The 14,547-nt window shown below is 42.0% G+C and overlaps 1 protein-coding gene across 2 annotated transcripts in view; it reads left to right on the top strand.

Annotated features, from left to right (window-relative positions):
• The window catches only part of rs1 (retinoschisin 1), a 29,039-nt gene extending 14,797 nt beyond the window's left edge, over positions 1-14,242 (top strand). Inside the window, exons 3-6 of one of the 2 annotated variants that reach the window (XM_033032761.1) lie at positions 564-675; positions 2,152-2,293; positions 13,216-13,411; positions 13,925-14,242. In XM_033032761.1, coding sequence (XP_032888652.1) covers positions 639-675; positions 2,152-2,293; positions 13,216-13,411; positions 13,925-14,077 — 528 coding nt within the window. In that variant the 5' untranslated portion in view covers positions 564-638 and the 3' untranslated portion in view covers positions 14,078-14,242. Of the gene's footprint in view, positions 1-451; positions 676-2,151; positions 2,294-13,215; positions 13,412-13,924 lie in introns of those variants that run through there. The other variant, XM_033032762.1, reaches the window with a different exon arrangement.
• Positions 14,243-14,547: the final 305 nt, after the last annotated feature.

Raw genomic sequence — 14,547 nt, 5'->3', positions numbered from 1 at the left:
AACAGTCCGTTGCAGGGGTGGAAGGGGTCTCTCATGATATTGTTGGTATTTAATCTCTGATAAGTATCACAACTCAGGCATCATCTACACTGCATTCATGATAACATTGTCCAAAATCCCTCCTCTCCTTTAAGTTTCAAAGTGTCTCCAACTCTCATTCTATCTTCGATTTTGAACAGAGATTCAAGATAGAGATATCTCCTGCACATGTATTTGCCCAGGATAGTATCAGCATTCAGACTCCTGCATAATAACACCCTATTATATCTTACATTGCTATTTTATTTACCTAATTGGGTGGACTTTATTTAACAATTATTTATTGTTATATTTCAATAATTTAAAGTAAGGAGTTTAGAAATATTTGCAAATTAAAAAGAAAGAACTGAATTTTTTTTTCTTCCTCTTTGTTTCCTCTTTGCTAAACTCCCAAATTTCATAATCTATTGCTGCAGAACCCTGTGCTGAAAGTATTTTACAAGAGCAATGTTCAAAGCAAATTAACGACATGAATCATCCAGCAGGGTTTACGGCCTAAAATTCATGTACTTTATTAATGACAGGGAGAAAAGGAAGATCTGTCATGTAACAAGGCTTGCAAATGTAATTGCAATGATGAACCTAACAGAACTGAGAGAATGGTACAAGGACCATTAGTTCTAGGCTGTATGCCAGGTAAGAATGACTATTGCCAGTTTAACATGGTTTTAAAAGGCACTTAGTTTAATTTTGGGGAGTATTCTTTAAGATCTAGCTGAATTTTACTCTGAAAACAAACTATTTCAGAATGCACCAGTGCAATCAAATTAAATTTTGATTCCTAGAAAAAATCTGACGACTTGAATGGATTATTTGGCTGGCCTGTTACACAGAACTGACCATTAGCATCTATCACAAACATCGTAGGTCATTATTTAAATGAAGTGATGATAGGAAAAGTACTCAAGATCACCAGTTTATCTTTTTTAAATGCCATCTTCACATACATACTGATCATCATTGACAATTAAATAGATTATCTGTCACTGCCACCCGTATGAGTGAAACAGCACTGATCAAAATTAACAAGCTTCAGATTCTCCATAAATTTGTAAGAGAAATTCGGCCCAGACAACATTAGGTTACCGAGAGACATTCAGATAAGGACAAGGAGCTCTTATGTCTCATGTGAAAGGGATGCTCCAAGATTTGTCATAAAAGATATTCCTAACTGAATCCTCAGCAACACCTACTCAACACAACTCATTCGTGACGTTCAATACAATTGCACAATCTTTTTATTAACTTGGCCTAAGTCAGACAGATCCAGGTGCTTGGCTGGTTGCAAATTGGAATTGGTGGGGATAAAATAAAGAAATTAAAGTTGAAAGGAAGGAGGATGTGGTGCTGAAAACCGTTCCAAAAAATAGCTGAACTTCATGAATCAACCCAGGTTTAAAAAGACTGGCTCAGGCCATCAGTAGTGTGAACACCGACTTGCTGCAGGAGGAAAAGAGCCCAAAACAATGGTGAGAAAGGAGGTCTGGAGAAGATAAAATGGCAAAGAGGGGACTGAGAATAAATTTCTGGTCTTTTTAAAGATCTTTGGATTAAACTACACCAATGGCTCTGGTTCAAACTGTATATGTCAAATGTTCCCATTACTGTCATTTCTGCTTCACTTTTGCTTAACGGGTTATTTTCTTTCACCTTTGTTGGATTTCCATCAACCTTTTTGAAGGATGGAAAAAATGGTGGAAAACTTTCACAGCCCACCTAAGGTGCCCTGACCCAATATTATTTATTCTTCCCATCAACATTTTCTTTATTCCCCAGTAATCTCTGAATTTACTACATCTGTTTTGTCCAATTTTCAATATTCCATAGTGGTGATCATGCCTTGAATGGTTTGATCCTTTAGCTCGTGAAAACATCCTGTCTCTATATCCTACCTCTTTGACCAAACCTTTGGCTGGTCACCTGTCCTGAAATATCCATGTTTGGCTTGTTATCAAATTTTGCGTGTTATTGTATCTGTTAATCGCCTTTTTACAAATACAAGATATTGTTGAAACATTACCTACCTGCAAATGAGTTAATTTACATTAAGAACTAGGACAACATTGCAAGAAAAAAAACTTTCACTGGTTATAAATTACTTTGGTTTTACAGAGTGTCCTTATCACCGTGCACTTGGGTTTGAATCTGGAGATGTTGCAAAAGATCAGATAAGCTGTTCCAATGAAGATCATTACACAGGCTGGTATTCTTCATGGATGTCAAACAAAGCAAGAATGAACAACCAGGGTTTTGGGTAAGTAATCACGTGACCGAATCTTGCATCATCCTATTTTTAATCTTTGCTTCAACATTGTTGGAAATTTGGGCAATTTCTCACCATTTATTTGCAGTTTTCGTTCTAATTCATCATGAAGTGAAATGGAAATTTCCCAATAGAAAATGAAAACCATGAAATACAGTAATTTGGCTCATCAAATTCACTCATTTCATTGACAGTTTTAAAACATGGTAAACCAACTATTTCTGCAAGAAGTTTTGCAAAATGTATTACTTTTATGAATAAACAACTTCAGATGGTATAAGACTTGGAAATCATACTATGCATTTTTCTTATATACAGCCTTAACAAACCTGTATAATATTCCTTTGCTAGTTGCTCGGTGGAGAGGGTGCACCCATTGGTTTGGGTCTTAAGATGGTTCAAACAGTTTGTGAAATAAACCGCACAGCTGTTATTGCACAGATTTTCAACCCGAGGTCATCGCAATTGATGGTAATCTTGGTCAATTTCCCATGAGCTAAATTGGATATCTTGGTAAAATAAGTACAAGGATTCTAATGTGTGATTAACCAGCACCTATTTTGATGCAAACAGTCGACTATCTTTATGCAACCAGATCATTTAATTGATGACTGGATGAATAATCAGTGTGAACTGCACTACTTGGTGTTTTAACTTCTCAGCAAGCAGACAATTTTGTTTAATGTGTAGGAAATAACTGCAGATGCTGGTTTAAATCGAAGATAAACACAAAATGCTGGAGTAACTCAGCGGGACAGGCAGCAGCTCTGGAGAGAAGGAATGGGTGATGTTGGAGGGGGGGAGTGGGGGAGGGGGTTAAGGTGGACTGAGCGGAGGTGTTCAGCAAGACGATCGCCGAGCCTGCGCTTGTTCTCGCCGATGTACATAACTTGACATCTGGAACAGCAGATACAGTCGATGAGTTTGGAGGAGGTACAAGTGAACCTCTACCTCACCTGAAAAGACTGTCGGGATCCTTAGATGGAGTCGAGGGGGGAGGTAAAGGGACAGGTGTTGCATCTCCTGTGGTTGCAGGAAAAGTGCCTGGGGAGGTGGTGGTTTGGGTGGGAAGGGACGAGTTGACCAGGGAGTTGGGGAGGGAATGGTCTCTGCGGAAAGCAGAGAGGGGTGGAGATGGGAAGATGCGGCCAGTAGTGGGATCCCGTTGGAGGTGGCAAAAATGTTGGAGGATTATATGCAGTATGCAACGTCTGATGGGGTGGAAAGCGAGGACAAGGGGGACTGTCCTTGTTGCGAATGGGGGAAGGGGGTGCAAGAACGAAGCTGCGGGATATCGAGGAGACCCTAATGAGAGCCTCATCTATAATGGAAGAGAGGAAGCCCCGTTTCCTAAAGAGGACATCTCCGATGATCTAGTATGGAAAACCTCATCCTGTGAGCAGATGCGGTGTAGACGGATGAATTGGGAGTAGGGGATAGTCTTTACAGGAAGCAGGGTGGGAAGAACTGTAGTCTAGAGAGCTATGGGAGTCAGTAGGTTTGTAGTAGATGTTGGTCAATAGTCTGTCTCCTGTGATGGAGACGGTGAGATCCAGAAATGGTAGGGAGATGTCGGAGATGGTCCAAGTGAATTTGAGTGCAGGATGGAAATTAGTTATGAAGTTGATGAAGTCAGTGAGTTCTGCATGGGTCGTCATGCAGTCGTCAATGTAGTGGAGGTAGAGTTTAGGGATAGGGCCAGTGTATGCCTGGAACAGTGATTGTTCGACGTACCCTACAAAGAGGCAGGCATAGCATCCGCGAGACCAAGCGCAGGCTCGGTGATCGTTTCACTGAACACCTCCGCACAGTCCACCTTAACCTACCTGATTTCCCGGTTGTTCAGCACTTTAACTCCCCCTCCCATTCCCAATCTGACCTGGGCCTCCTCCATTGTCAGAGTGAGGTCCAGCACAAATTGGAGGAACAGCACCTCATATTTCTCTTGAGTAGCTTACACCCCAGCAGTATGAACATTGACTTTTCTAACTTGAAATAAGCCTTGCCCAGTTCCAAACCAAGAGTCTGAAGAATGGTCTCGTCCTGTAACATCATCTATCCATGTTCTCCAGAGATGCTGCCTGAGTTGCTGAGTAACTCCAGCACTTTGTGCCCATGTGTGTATTAATCGGCATCAGCAGTTCTTTGTTTCTGCTACTTATACAATGATGCTCTATTATACGGTAATCACTTATAGCAGACAATCAGCATATACAGACACCATTGCCCCTCCCCACCCGCATGGTCTGTTGTAATGAGCGTTTACTGTATTTTGTACTTGTTCAAACAGCAATGAATATTCCTATTTCAAGATTTCCTTGAACACACTAAACCTATGTAATCAGCAAATGAAGTGATCTTCCAAAGTAAAAACATATCACCTAGAATTAATTATTTCATACATTACATTTTTTCTTCAGGACTTCGTTTGCCTTTCTATGATCCTTATTACTTCTCCGAATCAGCAAGGCCTCATCTCTTAGCCTTGTCTTCCTTTTGTGGCTGCACCTGCCTGCCTCTTGGGCGATACGGATCTGGTTTCAGATCCTTGCTTGACAACTGTGGACATAGAAACTTGGCTCACCCCAACCACATTTGAGATCTCTCCGTGTAACTTTGAAATGTTTTCCTCCTTGGAGTGATACTCATTTTGTCAATTGGTTGAAATCCAATTTATGACTTGTTTGATGAGTTCTAAAAATGTGTTCTAAAAACCTGTGCGGATCAACTGGCTGGAGTTTTTACGGACATTTTCAATCTTTCACTTCTGAGGTCCCCACCTGCTTTAAAAAGGCATCAATTATACCAGTGCCCAAGAACAGTAAGGTGACGTGCCTCAATGACTATTGACCAGTGGCACTATCGCCTGTGGTGATGAAGTGCTTTGAGAGGTTGATCATGGAGCAAATCAACTCCTATCTCGACAAAAACCTGGACCCACTGCAGTTTGCTTACCGCCACAACTGATCAACGGTGGATGCGATCTCGCTGGCCCTCCACTCTGCTCTGGACCACTTGGACAACAAAAACTCATATGTCAGGCTGTTATTCATTGATTACAGCTCGGCATTTAACACAATCATCCCCTCCAAACTGGTTACCAAACTCGCAGAACTGGGTCTCTGCGCATCCCTCTGCAACTGGATCCTCGACTTCCTCATCCACAGACCACAGTCTGTTCTTATTGGTGGAAATGTGTCAGCCTCGATAACAATCAGCACGGGAGCACCTCAAGGCTGCGTGCTCAGCCCCCTGCTGTACTCACTCTATACTCATGACTGCGTAGCCGGTCATAGTGCGAACTCCATCATCAAGTTCGCTGACGACACCACTGTTGTGGGACGTATCACTGATGGGGATGTCAGAGTATAGAAGAGAGATCGAGCAACTGTCCATACGGTGCCAGCACAATAACCTGGCCCTCAACACCAGCAAAACCAAGGAACTGATTGTGGACTTTGGAAGGAGTAGGATGGGGACCCACAGTCCTGTTTATATCAACGGGTCGATGGTTGAAAGGGTCAAGAGCTTCAAATTCCTGAGCGTGCACATCTCTGAAGATCTTTCCTGGTCCGAGAACACTGATGCTATTATTAAGAAAGCACATCAGCGCCTCTACTTCCTGAGAAGTTTACCTAACAATTACAACACGGAAACAGGCCATCTCGGCCCTACAAGTCCATGCCGAACAATTATTTTCCCTTAGTTCCACCTGCCTGCACTCATACCATAACCCTCCATTCCCTTCTCATCCATATGCCTATCCAATTTATTTTTAAATGATACCAATGAACCTGCCTCCACCACTTCCACTGGAAGCTCATTCCACACCGCTACCACTCTCTGAGTAAAGAAGTTCCCCCTCGTGTTACCCCTAAACTTCTGTCCCTTAATTCTGAAGTCCTCTTGTTTGAATCTTCCCTATTCTCAAAGGGAAAAGCTTGTCCACATCAACTCTGTCTATCCCTCTCATCATTTTAAAGACCTCTATCAAGTCCCCCCTTAACCTTCTGCACTCCAGAGAATAAAGACCTAACTTATTCAACCTTTCCCTGTAACTTAGTTGTTGAAACCCAGGCAACATTCTAGTAAATCTCCTCTGTACTCTCTCTATTTTGTTGACATCCTTCCTATAATTGGGCGACCAAATTTGTACACCATACTCCAGATTTGGTCTCACCAATGCCTTGTACAATTTTAACATTACATCCCAGCTTCTATACTCAATGCTCTGATTTATAAAGGCTAGCATACCAAAAGCTTTCTTTACCACCCTATCTATATGAGATTCCACCTTCAAGGAACTACGCACGGTTATTCCCAGATCCCTCTGTTCAACTGCATTCTTCAATTCCCTACCATTTACCATGTACGTCCTATTTTGATTTGTCCTGCCAAGGTGTAGCACCTCACATTTATCAGCATTAAACTCCATCTGCCATCTTTCAGCCCATTCTTCCAAATGGCCTAAATCACTCTGTAGACTTTGGAAATCCTCTTCATTATCCACAACACCCCCTATCTTGGTATCATCTGCATACTTACTAATCCAATTTACCACACCTTCATCCAGATCATTGATGTAATGACAAACAACAAAGGACCCAACACAGATCCCTGAGGCACCCCACTATGCACCTGCCTCCAACCCGACAAACAGCCATCCACCATTACCCTCTGGCGTCTCCCATTCAACCACTGTTGAATCCATCTCGCTACTCCTGCATTTATTCACAACAGTTGAACCTTCTTAACCAACCTTCCATGAGGAACCTTGTCAAAGACCTTACTAAAGTCCATATAGACAACATCCGCTGCTTTACCCTCGTCAATTTCCCTAGTAACCTCTTCAAAAAATTCAAGAAGATTAGTCAAACATGACCTTCCAGGCACAAATCCATGTTGACTGTTCCTAATCAGACCCTGTTTATCCAGATGCTTATATATATTATCTCCAAGTATCTTTTCCATTAATTTGCCCACCACTGAAGTCAAACTAACAGGTCTATAATTGCTAGGTTTACTCTTAGAACCCTTTTTAAACAATGGAACATTGTAAATTATGGAGAGTCGGTTTGTCAAGGAGGACTCTCTGTAATTTCTACAGGTGCACAGTAGAGAGCATGCTGACCGGTTGCATCGTGGCTTGGTTCGGCAACTTGAGCGCCCTGGAGAGGAAAAAAAACTACAAAAAGTAGTAAACACTGCCCAATCCATCATCGGCTCTTACCTCCCTTCCATCAAGGGGATCTACCGCAGTCGCTGTCTCAAAAAGGCTGGCAGCATCATTAAGGACCCACATCATCACCCCGCTACCTTCAGGTAAAAGGTACAGGAGCCTGAAGACTGCAACGACCAGGGTCAGGAATAGCTACTTCCCCACAGCCATCAGGTTATTAAACTTGGCTCGGACAAAACTCTGAACATTAATAACCCATTATCTGTTATTTGCACTTTATCAGTTATTTATTCATGTGTGTATATATTTATACAATGGTATATGGACACACTGATCTGTTCTGTAGTCGATGCCTACTATGTTCTGTTGTGTTGAAGCAAAGCAAGAATTTCATTGTCCTATCACATGACAAAAACTCTCTTGAATCTCTTGAATCTTGAGTTCTTCTCAAATGATGATAAAACAATGGGCAGATGATGCAATGCAATGCTGGTGTAAGGTTGTTTTTTTTGGCTTTTGTTTATTTTGAATTCCAGTTTTAAAAATAAGAACAAATGGTGGTTATTGAAAATCATCGTATGAAAAAATGGCAAAATCAGCCCAAATTCAATTAATTTCCACAAAGATGGATAGGATGGGCTCAAGCGATAAGATTGATTATAATTTGGATTTGTTAATTTAATTATGTTAAATTGTTGTGGGATATTTTTGTTATATAGTTTATTTATTTTATTTTTTGAAAATTATGCTTAAATAGTTTGGAGCGAATTACTGATGTTTAGAAAGGCCTTGTGCAGGGCCTGGTCAATCAGTTGGGCACCAGCCTGTCAGTGAAGGGTTGTAGCCCAAATCCTATTGTAGGTGACAGTTGATTAAGCAGGCAAATAAACATAGAACAATTAACTTTTATAGAATACTAGACTAAGTGGGACCCGTTGGGTCCCATGTTCACACGGGAGGGCTGGTCCCCCGACGCAATATTCCACCTCTCCACCAATTCGAGTGGGGGAGGGGGCTTTCTGGAGCGCTGGTATGGGTGTTGTTGGCTGCAGGGACTACTGGTCTCCAGAGGGCTAGTATGGACATTGTGGGCCAAATGGATTCTTGGGGTGGCAGCTCAGTACCTCAAGCCTGATGTGCTGGCAGCTCACTCACGGCTGGTGGGCTGGCAGTTGACTCACGGCTATACCTTGAAATTCCATTTCAAGCAGAGTGCAAGGCCACCAAATTCAAATCCATTTTCCTACCATTTCAAGCAGGGTGCAAGACCACCAAATTCAAGTGCAGTTTCTTACCTCTTCGAGCAGGATGCAAGGCCACCAAATTCAGGTTCTGTTTCCTACCACTTCAAGCAGGGTGCAAGGACATTTTCCTATCCTATATTCCAAATGCAGTTTCATATCATTTCATGCAGGGTGCAACAACACCACATTCAAATGCAGTTTCATATCATTTCATGCAGGGTGCAACAACACCATATTCAAATGCAGTAAAGGGAAAGGGAAAGGGTTTCTCAAATGTGTGAGCGTATAGACAGAGGTATGTAAAATGAGGGTAGAAGCAATAGGTAGCAAGGTGAAAAGTAAAAGTGGCAGGCCGGCAAATCCAGGGTGAAAATCAAAAAGGGCCACTTTTCAGCATAATAGTATAAGGGGTAAGAGTGTTGTAAAAACAAGCCTGAAGGCTTTGTGTCTCAATGCAAGGAGCATTCGTAATAAGGTGGATGAGTTGAATGTGCAGATAGCTATTAATGACTATGATATAGTTGGGATCACGGCGACATGGCTCCAGGGTGACCAAGGCTGGGAGCTGAACATCCAGGGATATTCAATATTCAGGAGGGATAGACAGAAAGGGAAAGGAGGTGGGGTAGCGTTGCTGGTTAGAGAGCAGATTAATGCAATAGAAAGGAAGGACATTAGCTTTGAGGATGTGGAATCGATATGGGGAGAGCTGCGAAACACTAAGGGGCAGAAAACGCTAGTGGGAGTTGTGTACGGGCCACCTAACAGTAGTAGTGGAGTTGGGGATGGCATCAAACAGGAAATTAGAAATGCGTGCAACAAAGGTAAAACAGTTATAATGGGTGACTTCAATCTACATATAGATTGGGTGAATCAAATTGGCAAGGGTGCTGAGGAAGAGGATTTCTTGGAATGTATGCGGGATAGTTTTCTAAACCAACATGTAGAGGAACCAACGAGAGAGCAGGCTATTCTAGACTGGGTATTGAGTAATGAGGAAGGGTTAGTTAGCAGTCTTGTTGTGCGTGGCCCCTTGGGCAAGAGTGACCATAATATGGTTGAGTTCTTCATTAGGATGGAGAGTGACATTGTTAATTCAGAAACAAGGGTCCTGAACTTAAAGAAAGGTAACTTTGAGGGTATGAGACGTGAATTGTGCAAGATAGACTGGCGATTGATTCTTAATGGGGTGACGGTGGATATGCAATGGAAGGCATTTAAAGACTGCATGGATGAACTACAACAATTGTTCATCCCAGTTTGGCAAAAAATTAAATCAGGGAAGGTAGTGCATCCATGGATAACAAGGGAAATGAGGGATAGTATCAAAACAAAAGATGAAGCGTACAAATTAGCCAGAAAAATCAGCTTACCAGAGGACTGGGAGAAATTCAGAGACCAGCAGAGGAGGACAAAGGGCTTAATTAGGAAAGGGAAAATAGATTATGAAAGAAAACTGGCAGGGAACATAAAAACTGACTGCAAAAGCTTTTATAGATATGTGAAGAGAAAAAGATTAGTTAAAACAAATGTAGGTCCCTTGCAGTCAGAAACGGGTGAATTGATCATGGGGAACAAGGACATGGCAGACCAATTGAATAACTACTTTGGTTCTGTCTTCACTAAGGAAGACATAAATAATCTGCCGGAAATAGCAGGGGACCGGGGGCCAAATGAGATGGAGGAACTGAGTGAAATCCAGGTTAGCCGGGAAGTGGTGTTTGGTAAATTGAATGGATTAAAGGCCGATAAATCCCCAGGGCCAGATAGGCTGCATCCCAGAGTACTTAAGGAAGTAAACCCAGAAATAGTGGATGCATTAGTGATAATTTTTCAAAACTCTTTAGATTCTGGAGTGGTTCCTGAGGATTGGAGGGTAGCTAATGTAACGCCACTTTTTAAAAAGGGAGGGAGAGAGAAAACGGGGAATTACAGACCAGTTAGTCTAACGTCGGTAGTGGGGAAACTGCTAGAATCAGTTATTAAAGATGGGATAGCAGCACATTTGGAAAGTGGTGAAATCATTGGACAAAGTCAGCATGGATTTATGAAGGGTAAATCATGTCTGACGAATCTTATAGAATTTTTCGAGGATGTAACTAGTAGAGTGGATAAGGGAGAACCAGTGGATGTGTTATATCTGGACTTTCAGAAGGCTTTCGACAAGGTCCCACATAAGAGACTAGTATACAAACGTAAAGCACATGGTATTGGGGGTTCAGTATTGATGTGGATAGAGAACTGGCTGGCAGACAGGAAGCAAAGAGTAGGAGTAAACGGGTCCTTTTCACAATGGCAGGCAGTGACTAGTGGGGTACCGCAAGGCTCAGTTCTGGGACCCCAGCTATTTACGATATATATTAATGATTTGGACGAGGGAATTGAATGCAACATCTCCAAGTTTGCGGATGACACGAAGCTGGGGGGCAATGTTAACTGTGAGGAGGATGCTAGGAGGCTGCAAGGTGACTTGGATAGGCTGGGTGAGTGGGCAAATGCATGGCAGATGCAGTATAATGTGGATAAATGTGAGGTTATCCACTTTGGTGGCAAAAATAGGAAAGTAGATTATTATCTGAATGGTGGCCAATTAGGAAAGGGGGAGATGCAACTAGACCTGGGTGTCATGGTACACCAGTCATTAAAAGTAGGCATGCAGGTGCAGCAGGCGGTGAAGAAGGCGAATGGTATGTTAGCATTCATAGCAAAAGGATTTGAGTATAGGAGCAGGGAGGTTCTACTGCAGTTGTACAGGGTCTTGGTGAGACCACACCTGGAGTATTGCGTACAGTTTTGGTCTCCTAATCTGAGGAAAGACACTCTTGCCATAGAGGGAGTACAGAGAAGGTTCACCAGACTGATTCCTGGGATGTCAGGACTTTCATATGAAGAAAGACTGGATAGACTCAGTTTGTACTCGCTAGAATTTAGAAGATTGAGGGGGGATCTTATAGAAACAGGGATCTTATAGATGCAGGAAGATTGTTCCCGATGTTGGGGAAGTCCAGAACAAGGGGTCACAGTTTAAGGATAAGGGGGAAATCTTTTAGGACCGAGACGAGGAAAACCTTTTTCACACAGAGAGTGGTGAATCTCTGGAATTCTCTCCCGCAGAAGTTAGTTGAGGCCAGTTCATTGGCTATATTTAAGAGGGAGTTAGATGTGGCCCTTGTGGCTAAAGGGATCAGGGGGTATGGAGAGAAGGCAGGTACAGGATACTGAGTTGGATGATCAGCCATGATCATATTGAATGGCGGTGCAGGCTCGAAGGGCCGAATGGCCTACTCCTGCACCTATTTTCTATGTTTCTATGTAGGGTGCAAGGCCACCACATTCAAATGCAGTTTCATACCATTTCAAGCAGGGTGAAACCACCATAAAACCACACAAAACAGCACACTCACAGTTCAGTACACATTCATTGTGTTCAGTTGATTTACAGCTTAAACAGTCGTGACTTCTCCCTCCCCCATCATGCAGAGACGGAGCCACACCCACACTTCCAGGTTTTATAATCCCTCCCCCTCCCACCGGAAAAGAGGTGGCCTTCATGGCGTGATGGGCAGGAGAGAGATTCTCAACATTTTTTAAACACTAATAACACTTTTATTTTTCATTGATGGGAAGAATCCTCTGCATCTGATGAGCGGAGGAGGACTGAGTAGGATGGCCAAAAATCACAGCCGTAAGTGGTAGCGTTTTATCTAAAATCAATATACAGTGCAAACAGGAAGTTGTCAAGTTTAGACAAACAATCATTTGCAGTGCCTTTTAATTCAACCCAAAACCCCCAAACAACCATTTGCAGTGCCTTTTTACTTCAACCCAAACCTCCCAAACAACCATTTGCAGTGCCTTTTTACTTCAACCCAAACCCCCCAAGCAACCATTTGCAGGCAGTGCCTTCTTACTTCAACCCAAACCCCCCAAACAACCATTTGCAGGCAATGCCTTTTTACTTCAAACCAACCATATTTTCATTTTCAAACCACATTAAGGGCACTCACGGTTGAGTAGACATGTGTTCAGTGTTATTCAGAGCTCATAGAGACGTGATCCTCTCGCTTCCTCCATCTTGCAGAGACTGAGGCACACCACTTCCGGGTTTTATAGTCCCTCGACCCTCCCACCAGCAGGGGCAGCAGAGAGACTGGCACATTTTTTAAAAACATTAATATCTCTCTGATTTTTCATCGATGGGAAAAATCCTCTAGTCCAGTCCAGCAGAGGGGCGCTCTGAGCGAGCTGGCCAAAAATGACGGCCGTAAGTGGCGGCGTTCTCTCGGAAATCAAATCGCAGCGAGTCAAAAGCGGTCAAGATCTTACTTTTAGTAATATAGATTCCAAACCATTATGTCTGTTGCTTGGTCTTTGTACAAACATCTGCTAGTCAAAAAATATATATCCACTTGCCAGGCGTTGTCCTATCTTTCAATATATATTTTTCTCCCATAGATTTCATTATTTACCATTCTTCTTCAATGTTACAGGTGTGCATGGTTATCAAGGTACCAGGACACGCAACAATGGCTTCAGATTGACCTTAAAAAAATCAAAGTTATTTCTGGGATCATTACACAAGGACGATGTGATGCTGATGAATGGATGACAAAGTACAGCATACAATATAGATCTGATGAAAGCTTCAACTGGGTTTACTATAAAGATCAGACAGGAAACAGTCGAGTAAGTACTGGAACATCATCCAGGAATACACCAGGGGATAAACTTCACTTTAATAACCTCACCATTATCAAATCCCATAATTTCTCCTCTCACTTGCTCCTTATTCTCCTCCAGCTCTACAAATCTGCCATCATACCTATGCTTCTTCATGTTTTTGTTGTTGAATGCTCTATTATCAGCTATTAAGCCTTCTGCTTTGGCGTATCTTCCCCCAAACATTTCAAATTTCTTTCAAGGCACTTTAAATATGCCTTTTTTGATCCTTTGATGCATTTTGGAATGTTCTATATTAAAAGGTGATATAAATGAAACAAACCATGGTTGCTGATGACAATTACTGTTATCCCCTTATCACTTAGAAGTACTAACATTACAGATGGCAAGGAAACAAGGTTCACCGACTGGGTACTTGTTTACCAGAAAGAGTTCTCCTGGAGGTGTATCACTCATGCTAGAAAGCTTTGTTTTATTGTTTTAGTTCAACTTTATAGAATTATTTTTTCCCTCCCCTAGGTGTTTTATGGAAATTCAGACAGATCGTCTTCAGTGCAGAATTTCCTGCGTCCTCCAATTGTAGCTCGATACATCAGAATGATACCGTTGGGGTGGCATGTTCGAATTGCTATCAGGATGGAACTACTTGAATGCCTGAACAAATGTCAGTAATATAATTTACAAAATAGAAGAAATGGCATATTCTCTTAAGATAAAAATGGACTTTGCTCAAAATTAACAATTAAATGAACATGGTTTCTATTTATCCTTGTTTTAATCCAGTGTAGTTACATTTACTATGGTACGTAATAAATTGTACAATCAAATTAAAATTAATTTCTACAGACTAATTTCATTCTAGTCATAAGCTGAGGGGTGATAGGAGCAGAATTATGCCATTTGGTCCATCAAAGCTACTCCACCATTCAATCATGGCTGATCTATCTCTCCCTCCTAACCCCATTCTCCTGCGATCTCACCATAACCTCTGACACCCGTACTAATCAAGAATCTCTCTCTCTCTGCCTTAAATATATCCACTGATTTGGCCTCCACAGCCTTCTGTGGCAAAGAATTCCACAGATTCACCACCCTTTGACTAAATCCTTTGATTCACCTTTCTCATCTCCTTCCTAAAATAA

Source organism: Amblyraja radiata, chromosome 14 (genome assembly GCF_010909765.2).
Source record: "Amblyraja radiata isolate CabotCenter1 chromosome 14, sAmbRad1.1.pri, whole genome shotgun sequence".
In the NCBI taxonomy this organism is placed as follows: domain Eukaryota; kingdom Metazoa; phylum Chordata; class Chondrichthyes; order Rajiformes; family Rajidae; genus Amblyraja; species Amblyraja radiata.
The sequence above is the reverse complement of the archived record's forward strand: the minus strand, read 5'-3'. Positions and strand labels throughout refer to the sequence as shown.